The sequence below is a fragment of the Rattus norvegicus genome, chromosome 3 (assembly GCF_036323735.1).
Source record: "Rattus norvegicus strain BN/NHsdMcwi chromosome 3, GRCr8, whole genome shotgun sequence".
In the NCBI taxonomy this organism is placed as follows: domain Eukaryota; kingdom Metazoa; phylum Chordata; class Mammalia; order Rodentia; family Muridae; genus Rattus; species Rattus norvegicus.
In genome coordinates this window covers 64,619,097-64,633,624 of record NC_086021.1, presented here as the reverse complement: position 1 = coordinate 64,633,624, position 14,528 = coordinate 64,619,097, and the positions used below count along the sequence as shown (strand labels likewise).

The 14,528-nt window shown below is 45.6% G+C and overlaps 1 protein-coding gene across 6 annotated transcripts in view; it reads right to left on the bottom strand.

The window, feature by feature from the left end:
- Tanc1 (tetratricopeptide repeat, ankyrin repeat and coiled-coil containing 1) overlaps positions 1-14,528 on the bottom strand; it is a 233,790-nt gene that overhangs the window by 108,202 nt on the left and 111,060 nt on the right. For all 6 annotated transcript variants that reach the window (XM_063283615.1, XM_006234204.4, XM_017591681.3 and 3 more), the window contains 1 exon segment: positions 8,777-8,965. In XM_063283615.1, coding sequence (XP_063139685.1) covers positions 8,777-8,965 — 189 coding nt within the window.

Below are 14,528 nucleotides of genomic sequence, written 5' to 3'. Positions count from 1 at the left end.
GCCTCTCCAAGCATCAGAGACAGCAAGCAGTTACAGATGCAACTGGACGCCAGCTGAATGTTTTTCCAAACAGGAACTTGATCGGATTCAGCTGTGATAATGCCCCCAACACTGTACCCTGGAAAGAAAGAAAGTGGAAATGTCTAAGAAGCCCAGACAGATGGGGAGTTCAAAAGAGGAGGGTTACGGAGAGCCCCTTCCACCTCTTTAAAGGTCTCAGCAGTCCACAACTAGCCCAGATAGAATGCCTACAAGCACCATCCATCTAGATACTTTCCAAAAGATGTCAACTTCAAAAGGAATACCTCTCAGTGAACTCTGAAGGGAATATCAAATCAATACAGCTTTCTGGAAGCAACTGACCAGAGTGCACCAGGGTTCTTCACAAACGCAGGCTGTTTGGTTGAACAACTGCACTCTGGGAAGCTACCACCCTAGAGGAGGTATCAGATGTGCATAAAATTTACCAGAGAAAAGTTATCAGGAGTTCTAATGAACACGGATGACTTGCTTTTAAATGGTATGCTGATAGGCAGGGTCTTACGTAGCCCAGGCTGGCCTTGAACTTCTGACCTTGCTATCTCTGCCTCATAAGCATTGGGCTTGCTTATGGGCATGCATGGCTATTCTTGGCCAGAAATTATACATATTGTGATACATATCGCACTACAGTTTTAAAGAAAAAAAAATCACACCAGGAATTACTGGCGAAAACGTGAAACATTTTAGGTCGTACTACGAGGTTTTCTATGCAAGCAAAATGTGCCCTTCCATGCCCTGGGGTATATGCATGTCTCACCAGACATGTATGCATGGCTACAATTTTTTAAATGAAAAACGAGATGAATATTTAGGTGGAAACTAGCTTTAAAATCATTTATAGCATATTGAAACAGCCAGCAATAAATACCTCAAAAAACAAACAAACAAGGAAAACCCTAGGAATACAATATTATGTGAAGCAGGAAAAAAGAGCGCAGAAAAGAGTTCTATCATGTGGGACTCAGGTTTACGTGTGGTAGACGAGGGTAGTAGGGGTGTGGGTCAATCAATGACATAGTTGCTATTCAACGAAGAGAACATGAGTTTTTGTCCCAGTGTCCATATTAAAAAGCCAGGCACAGCAGTGTGTGCCTGTAGTCCCAATGCTGAGAAAGAAGAATCCTTGTGGTTTGCTGATGGCCAAGATGATGGCTGGCTTAGATGAATGGGGAAGCTTTGGGGACAGTGAGAGACTTGGTCTCAAAACAACAAAAGGTAGGAAGGTCAGGTGTGGCGGGGCAGGTCTTTAAACCCAGCCATCAGGAGGTAGAGGCAGGTAGGTAGGTCTCCAAAGTTCGAGACCAGCCTGACCTACACAGCAAGTTTCAGGGCAGCCAGGACTGTCGTGAGATCCTACCTCAAAAGTTAAATAAGGTGGAAAAGAATGGGGAAGACTCCCAGGATCAGTCTCTCACTTCCACATGCCCATGTACACATAAACGTACATACAAACATATAAAACACACACATGCACACCAGCAAAACATATGAAAATGCCAGCAGTAGTTCTGCCCCACGGATGGGATTTCCAAATGAAGCAACACTCTTGCTGAGTAGGGTAGGGGAAGCCGTGGCAGACATTAACTCGTTGTCCAAGAATCACATGAAGAAGATAGCCTCTACTTCACGGCTCGCCGGGGTTTTCTCTAAAGGAAGCAGGCAGCAAGTGGAGTTGGTACAACCACCGTAACAGCTATGTCACATGTAAGATGGCACTAGAAATAGCCAGTGTTCTCTAGTCTCCCCACTCTAGCCAAAAGCACAAGGTGGGCAATATAGGGCAAGCATCCTTATTTAGTACGAGGTGTGCAGAACCCAGAGTGTTCCAGGTTTTTGATGCTAACCTGTGGGGGCAGTGGGACTCACATGAAGCTGATTTACGTTTGTGTGCATCCTATAGGCATAGCCAGAAGGAAATGTATGTAACACTTTTAATGTGCCTGAATTTTGCCCATGACCAATCAACATGCGGGTGGATGTGATATCCTATCGATTCTCAAAGTCAGATTTCCAGGGGAAGGCTGTTCAACCTCTACTGCCACCCGTCATCATTTTCTGTGGTTTCCATTACAAGATTTCCAAGGCTACTTCTCATCCATGCCTCATCATAATGGAGGCAAAGCGATCTGGGCAGAGCCTGCGGATGTGAAAGAGCTAATGACATTACTAGGAAGAAGCCACGGGAAAGGCCGCTTTTCTCAGCTGTGGAAGACAAAGCAAAGATACAGGACAGACACTGGTGAACTCCTAGTCCCAGAAGCTCACCAACAACCACAGAGCTATCTTAATGGGTGTCAATCCTTGTTTGTGATTATCAAAAAACAGGCTTTCCAGTCAGAATAACATCGAAAAGAGAAACCCAGAAAATGGAATGTTCTGGCAAGGAACATACAGAGGAAGGTTGCACAAGGGTAAATATAAACAATTGAGCATGAAGTGGGGGCTGCACAGATAGCTCGGTGGTAGAACGTGTTTGCCTAGCACGTAGGAGGCCCCGAGTTCAATCCTCAGTACTTCCAAAAATAAATGATAAAAAACGAGAAACTCAATCACATAAAATTTAATTAACACAAGATTAATGACATCTGTTTGTTTGTTTGTTTATTTGTTTGTTTGAGACAGAGTCTTGCATCACAGCCATGGCTAGCCTAGAATTCTATGTAGACCAACTGGCCTTGAATTTTTGTGCCCCAGTCCTCTTGTCTCTGCCTTACACATGTGGCAGTTAACAAGCATGAGATACCTAAGCTGGCATTAATATCATCGCTGGTCCCCAGTTCCGAGGATCTAAGTAGTTACCAATAGTACCAATCCAAACTTTTATGAATGTTAAGTTGTGTTGATCAAGGGCTGGAGAGATGGCTCAGTGATTAAGAGCACTGACTGCTCTTCCAGAGGTCCTGAGTTCGAGTCCCAGCAACCACATGGTGGCTCACAATCATCTGTAAAGGGATCTGATGCCCTCTTCTGGTCTGAAGACAGCTACAGTGTACTTGTATACATAAAATGAATAAATCTTTAAAAAAAAAGTTGTGTTGATCAAGATGCTTTCTTACAGATACAGTAGTTGACTCATGGTGGAGTAAGAGTTCCAGTTTCTTTCCTCTTTGTTTAAGCTATCTACTCTGAGAAGGAAGCAGTCCAATGTACTCAGCTCATCCCCAAGTTGCTGGCTGGTCATCCTGGGGGTGCCATATCTGGGGCTGGGTGTTGGTCTCTGCTGTTGGCAGTAGCTGTAGCCAGGTCAGCCTCAGTGAGTGGAAGTGCATGTTGTCAAGCCCATGCATGATTTACATCTTTGCCACAATGGCTACTTTGTTCATGGACCCACTAGGCAGGGACAGAGATGGCCAGGGAAAGAGGTGTCCACAGAACAGTCATACTGTCTACTTGATTACTGGACTCTACTCTGCTGAAGTCACCTTATGGTGAGCATTTTTATGGGACACAAGTATTTTCTCATGCTTTGCCCACTCAAAAAGATCTATCCACATACTTCCTTGTCTAAATTCCTTTTCAACTGCTGTAACAAAATATCGTGACCAAGTCAACTTATAAAAGAAAAAGTTTTAAATTTGGGACTCCCAGTTGTAGAGGCTTATGACCCACAATGGTAAGGAGCAGACAGGTTCTGGAGCAGGACCTGAGACATACTTATCAACAAGTAGAAAGTAGAGAGATCAAACTGGGAATGGTATAGGTTTTTCTCAGCACTCAAGAGGAAGAGGCAAATAGATCTCTGAGTTGAGGCCACCGTGGTCTACAGAGCTAGTTCCAGGATAGCCAGGGCTACACAGAGAAATCTTGTCTCTCTCTCTCTCCTCTCTCTCTCTCTCTGTCTCTCACACACACACACAAACACAGAGAGAGACAGGCAGACAGAGAGACAGAGACAGAGACACACAGAGAGAGAGAGAGAGAGAGAGAGAGAGAGAGAAAATACATAAATTGAAACCTCAAAACCTACCCTCAATGACATACCTAATTCAACAAGGCCACACCTCCTAATCCTTTTCAAATAGTTCCAACAACTAGAGACCAAGCATTCAAATATATGAGCCCATGGAGGCCATTTTCATTCAAACCACCATATTCCTCAAATGTCTTTTTCACTAATTTTCCAGTCATGCTCTTTCCAAGTTCTTGACCACCCAGTCAATCCATTAGCTAAAGTCCATCAGTCAGTAAAGAATTGTATATCTGGCTATATCTCTGTTCAAGCAAAATGTAGAACTACATGTACTCCCTTAAGTTTGATAAGAGTCAGGTAGTGAAGAATTTCTATACAAGCAAATAAAACAGATTAGTGATGGGGGGGGGGGGCTTCTACATTTTGTTGTTGTTTAGGGAGAAATGTATAGCCAACCTGGTCTTGATTCCAAGGTTTGGTGTCTTTTAAAAGTAATTTCATGAGAGGCCCATGCCTAGGCCGGCAGAAGACATTAAGAGGCCATGCTGTGTGGACCAGCAGGCTCTACTACAATGAGCAAATATGCTGTGGAGAGATGGGAGAGAGAGAAGTGGAGCGGTTTACGCGCTATGAAGTGAGGAGGAACTGGAGATGTAATGGGGGCAAGGAACTGTCCAATGTGACGGGCTTGCACTGCCACTTGAGGCCATGTGATGTCTAGACACGTGCTGCCTCTGAGGACTATGTGTGGTTCTGTGGCTCTAATGGAGCAAGGGTGTGACAATGCCCGTACCCCAAAGGCCATGCAGACCTCCACAGTCTGGGCTGCCACCTAAAGCCATATTGTTGTCCAAGGGGCTTGATAAACTGGCCCTGACCCTCACCAGCCACTGGCACCAGCAGTGATGTGGGCACTAGAGAGCAGCCTCTGGTACCATAGGTGTGGGAGAGCCAGCCCTGGTGGCATGGGTGTAGGAGAGCCGGCCCTGGTGGCATGGGTGTGGGAGAGCTGGTTCTGGTGGTGTGGGTGTGGGAGAGATGGGAGGCTTGAACAACTCAGTTACCACCCAGGGCTTTGAACTGGCCCACCCGGACATCTACCCATGAACTGATGGCTCACACGAAAAGGCTGGTCTTTCCTGCAGATCCAAAGTTGCAGGATCTCCATGATACAATGTAACAAAGGGATACCCAAGAGGAGTCTCAGTGAGGATCCTGTGTTGAGGGTATAGCAGAAGACAGGGGGCCTCAAACCAGACTAATAACTGATTGCAATGAATATTTGCAAGTAATGCTGTTTGGGCAAAAGGGTATATGGTGTGACACACTGACACAGTGACACACTGTAGCTCCCACAAAGCAATTATTTTTGATTTTTGTTTGTTTGCTTGTTGTCGTTGTACTATTTCTTTGGGGGGGGGTGATGTTACAGGGATGGAGGGCAGAAATGAGGACTAGAAAATGGATGGGGCTGGGGTGCATAGTGTGAAATTCACAAGGAATCGATAAATAATTGTGTTAGATTTAAAAATCTACTTTGTAAACATCACAAATCATAACAAAAGTCACCAGGGTAACTTGATAGCTGAACAGCAGTGAGCGAGCACAGGCCGCAGGGCAAAGTATGGGTAACCAAGGATGGGCTGGCTGTTGTCCTTGGGAACTGCAGATACACTGTATTTACTGTATCGTTAGTAGCAACAGTGCTCCTTTTAAAATAGATGGGTATTTTTAAAGTCACTGCATGTTCACTGCCATATGTCAACCTTTTAAAAAAAATTAAAAAATAAAAAGGGCAGGTAAGACATTAGCATTCTGAATACTTTCCCAATGATATGGTTTAAAGAAAAATGTATGTTAGCAGCTATGAAAATATTAGTTTAGGTCTTCTGAGTCACTGACATTTTTAAGCAGCCATCTCTGCCTTCAATTTTATAACTTAAGATTATTAAGGTAATAGTGCCAAATCATCGACTATGAGACACTAATTTGCTCCGTGGATTTGGGCGGTGCACAAAAACCGTTCTGCTAGCACGGAAGTGCTCAGTTGGACAAAAGCATCTAAACTGGAAGGCATTTCCTTGAACCCATTAAAAGACTGGATGTTCGGGAAGACTGCTACATCCTTCTGTCTGTAAGACTAACCACAAGAACTTAGAAAATAAATTTCATCTTTATGAGAACTGTTTCTCAGAGCCAAATGTTAGATTGGTCCAGGAATGTGGGACAAATTGGTCAGGGTTTCTCTGCCCATATAATGCCAGTCCTCTTCAAACCCTTCAGGTCAGTCACATGGCCCAGGCTCACCTGCCAAGGCTACAGAAAGCCACACCAAACAGACACTGAAATAAACTTATGTCTAAAATGTAGTATTTCCTAGAGTCTCAGGTGATCCCCGAGGCAAAAGCAATGGCGATTCATAGTCTGAGGAGCCGAACGTGTCTCCGTGTGCCAAATCTCTGTGCTTGGCATTCTCTTCAACTGAGGTTCCTTACTGAGATACAGGCTCAGAATCACCCGGTTTTCATGAGTACGGCACACTTGGCTAAGACATGCTTGCTTGCCCTAGAGCATCACTTCTGTGAAGTGCACCATGTTAAAGAAAACAAAACGTTTTTCAGTGGTGCTTATAAAAGTGCAGGAGGGTGCACTTAATTCAGGAGTAGAGGTCGGACCAGTGCAGTAGAATTTTCCTAGCAGGGAAAGACTAGGCTCAACTCTGAGAGTTGCACAGCCAGGCAGGGATATGTAGCCAAGGTACAGGGTGACGGTCAGTAAAGGAAAAATCACAGAGATCTGAAATCAGGAGGGGAATTCTGACTTCCCTGAGCTAAAGGAATTTTTGCTGCAGTTAGGCCATGTGATCCTGGGAGGGGGGTGTGGAGATGGTGGAAGAGATGGAGGGGTTGGGGAGTGGGGGGGTGGGGATGAGATTTCCTTGTTAAACTGACCTAACAGGTTTCTTGGCTAAATCTGGATTTGATAAGAAGGCCCAGATAGGTCTGGGAGAGGGCTCATGCATCTGCCTGGAATTTGGCAAAGCAAAGACTTTCTGTTGATAAACTCACTAATCTGGGGTGAGCAGACAAGTGACACAGCTGAGTTAAAAGAGATGTGTGCAGTTCCTAAGAACAGCCATTCCGACCAGGGTAACCTAGCGAGAAAGGCCCTGTGGGAACCAAGGCTCACAGGAAGAAAAGACTTCTGACACAGAGAAACCGCAGTGCAGCGAGCAAAGGACATTCCAGGAATTTCCCTAAACACTGATAAACAGGTCAAATTCCTTGGCACAGGAAGTCCCTTCATACCAAAAAAAAAAAAAGTTCCCAATTTACAGCTAATGACTGGCCTGTAAAACAATGCTGTCCAAAATAAGAAAGTTCTGGAACAATGAAGGATTCTGGAGAGGCAACCAAACACACATCAACGTTTCTCACATGTGATGCCTCAGGGTTTCCCCTCCCTATTTTACCCCCACATAAATTTCAAACACCGACTACAGGACTCAAAAAATAATGCATATGTCATTTCAAGTTAACACAAATATTTAGGAAACCAGAAACTAATTAATTTCATAGCCCCAGGGCACAACTTAGATGAACTCTGAATATGTTCCCATGTAATTGGGGAGAATTTTCATTGGCAAATGATCAGTGGGAACCCAAATTACCCTGCCTTTTATGAGCAAATATTCGGCCAATTTAAAAGAATATCAAAGAACTGCTAGGACTCCAGCAGGAAGGGCTCTCCTCACATCTGAATCCCAGCCTCTCATGGTCGACCACTGCTTGTTTTTGTTCTCCGTGTGAGCAAGCGCATGAAGCTGGTAATGACGAACGGAGTTGAAATGCCGTACACAACTAACCCATGGCTCCCGCCCTGTCCCAGGCCTTAGTCTTCAGCAGAAAGTAAACATTACAGCGGGCTCCAGTGCTGATGAGGTCAGCAAGCAAGCACATGCGATATACAAGGCTCGGTAGTAATGAACAGGCAGGCTGCTGCCAGTGGCACTTGCCTGTATCCTTAACTTTAGGGGCTTCCTATAAGAGATGGTGTTTCTCAACTCACCAGGAAGAAACTGGCAGAGTCCGAGGAGAGCATTAGTTCTTAATCAAGATCTTGAACCTCTATGAATGTCTATCCTGTCCTGTCATCAGGATACATGGAGGTAGAACACAGACAGGCGGGCTGAAATACTTCAGCTGTTTTCCCTGGGGGCAGTCAGAGGGCCTGCTGTTCTTGCAGAGAACCTGAGTGCAATTCCCAGCACCACCGGCTTGCAACCACCCATAACCCCAGCTCCTAGAGATCGAGATCCAACAACTTCTGGTCTCTGAGGGCACCTGCATCCACACATGCACATACAGACAGAGGTACAAAGATATAGCTATAGCTAGAAATAATTTTTGAATCCCCTTCTTCTGAAAGTTATTTAAATATTGAAAAATATTTGGGTTTTTTTTTGTTTGTTTGTTTTGGGGTTTTTTTTTTTTTTGGTTTTTTTTTTTGGTTTTTTTTTGAGATGAGATCTCACTATGTTGCCCAAGCTGGCCTGGAACTCCCGGGCTCCTGCACTTCTGTTCAGCTGTCTTAGGTGCTGAGATTATAGGAATACAGGTGCACACCACCACACCACCATGTAAGAAGATTTCTTACATGTTCTCATCTCGAGATACACACACACACACACACACACACACACACACACAAGTCATATATGATATATAGGTCATGTGTATATGGTACAATTATATATAATATAATATATATACATATCTCACATAAAACAATATAGCATATGCAGATACTGGGACGCTTTTTTACCTGGAGACTTTTTGTTCGCCCTTGACTGTGTCAGGTGAGATTGTCGAGGCAGCAAAGGTGATGAAGGAAGAGACATGGAGACCCCTTTGGCCAAGCTCACACGGTAGGTGTCCTCTGTTGTGGACAAACTGTTCACAGGAGAGTCACCACTGGAGGACAAGGTGGGCGTCTCTGAGCCAAAGTCACCTCCTGGAGGAGAGAGATGAGATCTAGGTTACACCACTCATGACAAACTGATAGGACTTTAATTCCTGAGAGCTACACTCTTAGAATGTAATTCCCATATACTGGACATAACTGCATTTCTTTAAAGGATTTCTCCTTATCACTCTTGAACTCCATTGCCTACAGGGGAGACTCAAGTCTACCACTGAAGCATCAGTTAACTCTGCCTGGGGATCCCAATGGAAGAGCTGGACTGCATCCACAGGGCTTCCTGGCCTCAGTTCTCTCTTCAGATCCCACCTACTTGACTCTCCTGAACCCCAGCCAACCCCAACCCATCACAGCACTCAATACTGAGACAGGCTCCCTTTGGATCCAACCCCCAAAAGAACCAGGGAACAAACTAGCACACCGTTGTGAAACCAAAGTGCCTAGAGTGAGCAGATCCTCCAAAAAACCAGAGAGGATGCAATGATAGTGCACAAGGAATACAGGAATACAGGCCTCCGCAGGGACAAGTCTCTTGGAGAAGGAGCGGAAACAGTTACAAGTACTCAGATGATACAGTTTCCTCCTATTTGCCCCTCCCGAAACTCCGCAGCCCCACCTCAAGTCACACTCCTCAGACTGCACTAAGAAGCTACTAAAGATGGCAAAGAAACTTGAGTCATCACTCCATAGATTACAAACCATCTTCAAAGTTCTAAATTATAGACAGCAGAATTCAGAGAAGACGTGTAAGCTTTCCATAAGCAAAACCAGTCTGTCTGACAAATGCTTTCCCACTTGATTTCCTGGCTACAAAAGAAACCCAAGTACCGCATTTGGGGTTTGGGGGAACCAAACCCCTGGGATGTCTAGCCGGGCAGGCACCAAATTTTTTTCCCCAGATCTCTGTGCCTAAAGGCCAGAAGGGATGTGACCCAAACCACCATTCTTCATGCTGTAGTGCTGTGCTGGCTTTTCACATGGGAAGTACTGTTAACCCTGCCCCGGACTGGGGGAGCATGCTGAAGCCTTGGCTCCACGAGCAACTCAAAGCAACCAAGTGGGCGATGGAAAAGCTGTGGGCAAGCTGGCAGAGTCGGCAAGGTCTCTTCAGCCTCACCTGGGCCAACTAAACTACTCTGAGATGCTAATGAGTTACCACTAATTGCCCCATCACTAATTGGAGGAAGGAAAAAGGGCACAATTACTAAACAGACCTCACTAGAATTACAAAAGCATGAAAGGCAGGTGATCAAGACATTCTACCCCTAAGTGGGGAGGGTAAACAGGAGTTAGTAGAGGCCCCTTACACTGTCCATGTGAACAGGAGAGGTTCCTGTCCTGGACCGTTACATCCCATGGACTCTTGATAGCACCTCTTGGATCTGAAGCCAGTGCATGAGGCACCCTCTCTACCACTTCTGTGGCTACAATGAGCACCTCCTAACGGGGCTGCAAGCTTATTCTCAGAAGAGATTCGTGAGAGCTGACGGGTAGTTACTTTCTCAGTCTCACAACTAGTGAGTCTCCACTACCATTTGGTTCTGAAAGACTAGCTCCATGACCAGTCCCCACTACCGTTTGATCTGCAAGCAGGTACAGCACCTACAAGATTTAGGCAAATAACAGCAGGAGTCAGACAAGAACATAGAAGTAGTTACGCCCCACAGTTACGGAGGATACCAGAGCGGCAAGCTATGCTGACTTTCCATGTGTCTGAAGAGAGCTGCATGGCCCCCGTGTACTACCCAAGTCACAGACCTGAGCTGTGAGCAATGAGATAGCCCGACAGGCCATAAGGCACAGTCTCCCTACCCACTTGGAAAGATTTCTGACGTACACATGAAAACCCAGACTTCCAGGCTCTTATTTTCTACTGGAACACAAAGAACTGGAAATACGCACGCCATCACCAGAAACTTTAAAAGCTAAGCTTGTTCCTGAGAAAGGGGGTTACTGTCTCAGAGACAGGATTCTCCAACATAGAACAAGAGAAATTAGGGACTGGAGTACAGGCTTAAAGCATTTTCCTAATCACAGATTCTGCCCATAAACTTTGTTTGTATCAAGCAAAGCAAATATTTTCATTAACTGCAAGCCTGGAAGACAGGGTTCCCGAAGCGTGGGGCAGCCATGAGGCCCCTCAGCCTTGGGAGCGGCTGGGCTCCAGCTTTTGGATTTTATGTAGGCTGCAATAAAAATGGAACTTAGAGATGGGGTTTGGGGGAGGGGGACTTCTAGCTCAGCTTGACTTTGCCATCTCATGACAGTATCTGTCCCAAACATGCTGTTCTGTTTGGTTTTCCAGAAACAATTAAACTTCCAGCTTCCTTTTATAGGGAAGGAAGTGAAGCAGAGAGAGCAGCTTTAGGGAGGAGCAGGAGCACAAGCACCAGGTAGGAGATCTGGACAGCGTCCTTGAGCCCTAGAGCTTTAGTGTTAACAGCACAGAGCAGCCGGGTTAAGGTCAAAGGAAGCCCAGAGCATCTCATAACACCAGAGGCCAAAAGTAGAACTCCGGTAGGGGCACACACATGAATGATGGGGTGTTCCGAGCAGCCAGGCATCAGAAATCCCTGGTTTACTTGACATTCCTCAGCAGATGCTTAAAAGGGTTTACTAAGAATTAAAGTTGTTACACTGTAACATCCAGCATGGCGGAGACATTTCTTATGGCCTTGGGTAGCTGTTGTTTTAACTTCAACCTATTCTATTTCTCACTCCTGTTCAGTACTAGGAAGCACACTTCAATCACACTTCCTGCGGCTGCAGCAGAAAGGCCCAGGCAGAGCAGGGCAATGCATCCTCTCCAGGGTATGCAAGCCATGCTATCAATGACCAGGATTTGCCATCCCCCAACCCCCAACATTGGCAGGTGCTTCACATAGAACATGTAAACCCCACAGAGTATCACGTCAGCCAGCATGAGCCCATCTCAGAGAGTCCCCTGACCCAAGCACACCTCTCATAAGAACCAGCCATCTCAGATCCTAACACACAGCTGCAGTTGTTGTAAGGATGCTGGGGAAAATGGGGAATCCCAAAAGAAACACATTCTAAATGAGTTAACTATGTAAGGGGTGATCACGCTTTTCCTGTAAAGGGGCTAACAGTATCATAGGCTATGTTAGTTATATACAGTCTACACACACACACACACACACACACACACACACACACACATACACACACCCCTTTTCCTATTTTAAAATCACCGATTTCCTGAATTCTAAAAATAAAAGATCAGGAAGGACAGGGGGAATAAGTGGACGTTTATAAGGTCTTCTGTGTTTATAATAAATCAAAATTAAAATACACACATAATAAAGCACTAAAGTGAAAGCCGTATGTACAAACACAATGGATTCACCAAAGAGAATGAGACATCCAATCGAGCACTGTAAATCGGCAGGAATGGCTTTTGATAATAGTTCTTTATTTAACACCCTCCACTCTTAGAGACTTTGAATTTAAAGTCACAATGGGAGGAAAAAAATGTGAATCTAGGAGATGAACACCTAAAGGTAGCCATGCAGAATGGTAAGGTCGGCACTGCAGATTAGGGCGCACGGAGCACAGAATTAGAGGCGGCTTTTAAAGCAGGGCAGAGGAGGCAGGCTGAAGAAAGCCCCGTTTGAGAAAGGGTAGCCCTGAGAGTGGCAGGGGCGAACCCAGACATTCAGGTAAAGAGGTCTACAGAGGCAGGAAATAAGATTTCCATTTACCGTGCGACGAAGTGGCCAGGGAAGGTGGGGGCTGGAAGCTTAGAATAGAAAGAAGAAAGATGTTCTGTTTATCCAGCTCCAGAAAACGGGACTCCAGTGACACATTTAACCAGGGCATTAGATGTATGACGGCATCGTATGTGGTTCCGCCTCTGAGTGCACTGCTTTTTAAACATGGTTTCCATCATAAGGTTTTATAACCACATAATTCATATGTATTTACAGGAACCCAGCAAGTTGGGAAAGATTTCCTCTGCAAGACCCAGCGTCCTTTTCTGAAAGCTGTAGAAGGCTCTCTCTGCCATGGAAAACACTTCAAAGCCATCTTGTATCTTACAGGATGCTCGGGCTTCTAGGCCCAGCTACTGATTAGTCAGCGTACGTTTTTAAAAAGAAAGGATAAGTGGACCCATGTGAACAACGTCCCAAAACATATCCACACAATCATGACTAATTCTCAGATAGTACCACAGTACCACCAAACAAAACAAAACAACAACAACAACAAAACTACAAGAGAGCAGCTGACCCCGGGGGCCAAAAATTACCAGCTAATGAGACAAGCGGATCCTTTCCCCTTCTCAGTGGAGGTCAGCAAACGTCCTCACACTTCTCGCTCTTTATCCTGAAACACAGGAGTGAGCAGAAAGCCATCTTCCTCCTGACTGTGCAAGCTTTTCCTTTCAAATATGTCACCATGCAAGAGCTACAGTGCTTTTCGAAATCTATGACCTCCGAAAACCCTCCATTCTCAGACTCTATCTACAGAAGCATAATTTAAAGCAAATGCTCTCGGGAATGCAAATAGGTGCCCAGACTGAGCGCCAGGAGCACCCCGATTCCTCACTTCATGTTCACAGATGAGAAGACTGAGGAGCAGACAGGAGTAAGCAGCATGGCTGAGGGCACCAGCCAATGTCAAATGTGAACTCAGGCAACCACAGTTGCCCATCCCCCTCAGTGCCGCTCCCTTTCAGAAGACTGCCGAGATATGCTTTCAATATTACGTCACTCTGTGTACCCGATGGAGAAAATCAAAAATAGTGTGTATATATAGGTCTGCGCGCAGTCCCGGGCCACCATGGAGAAAGCTGTTCCCTCCTCTATTTTCCAGTTCTGTGCCGGCTGCTTAATTAGTTCCAAGCACTCGAGAACGTTCCGCTGGGGAGGTGCCCAGGCCTCCTGATCATTAATTTTCCTTCAGTCACACCTTATGCTGCTGTCACACAAACCAAGTACATCTGAAGCAAAGGTGTTTAGTCATCAAGCACTCGAAATAGTGCCCTTTCCTCTCACACAGGGCTGCACGTTCATTAACTCTTGCAGCATATGGGCCTGCAGTTCCTGGCAGGTCTAGTCTCCCAGCCTGGCCCAGAGGAAGAATAAAAATGTGGGTCAGCCTGGAAAGGTCTGTGGGATGTATGCAAATTCCTTCTTCTACATTTCCTCAGCAGTGCATAGACGTTTTCTGACCTCACGGACCTCCCCACTTCTTAGATGCTGAAGCTTTGAAGTCCTTGTATTGCTACATCAGATCAGGGCAGCAGCCCCAACTCCTCTGTTCAGGGAGGAGGCTAAGTGCTGCCTGGGAAGCTATTTCAACTACTGCAGCTCAAGTCATGGGCTTTAAGGCTCTCTCTCCCACAGAGGGTAACGTAATGAATGCAGTGCGTATCAGGGATTTCTCTCGCCACTGGAACAAGAAGCTAGTCAGGATCTCAGACACTTGTGTTCTGGTTTTTAAAAAGGAAAGAAAAAACGGGGGCGAGGGTGGCAGCTGGGAATGTTAGTGCATATCTGTAATCCCCATGCTCAGAAGGCTGAGGTGAGAAGCCAGAGGTCAAGGCAAACATGGTGGGGAAAAAGACAAATGG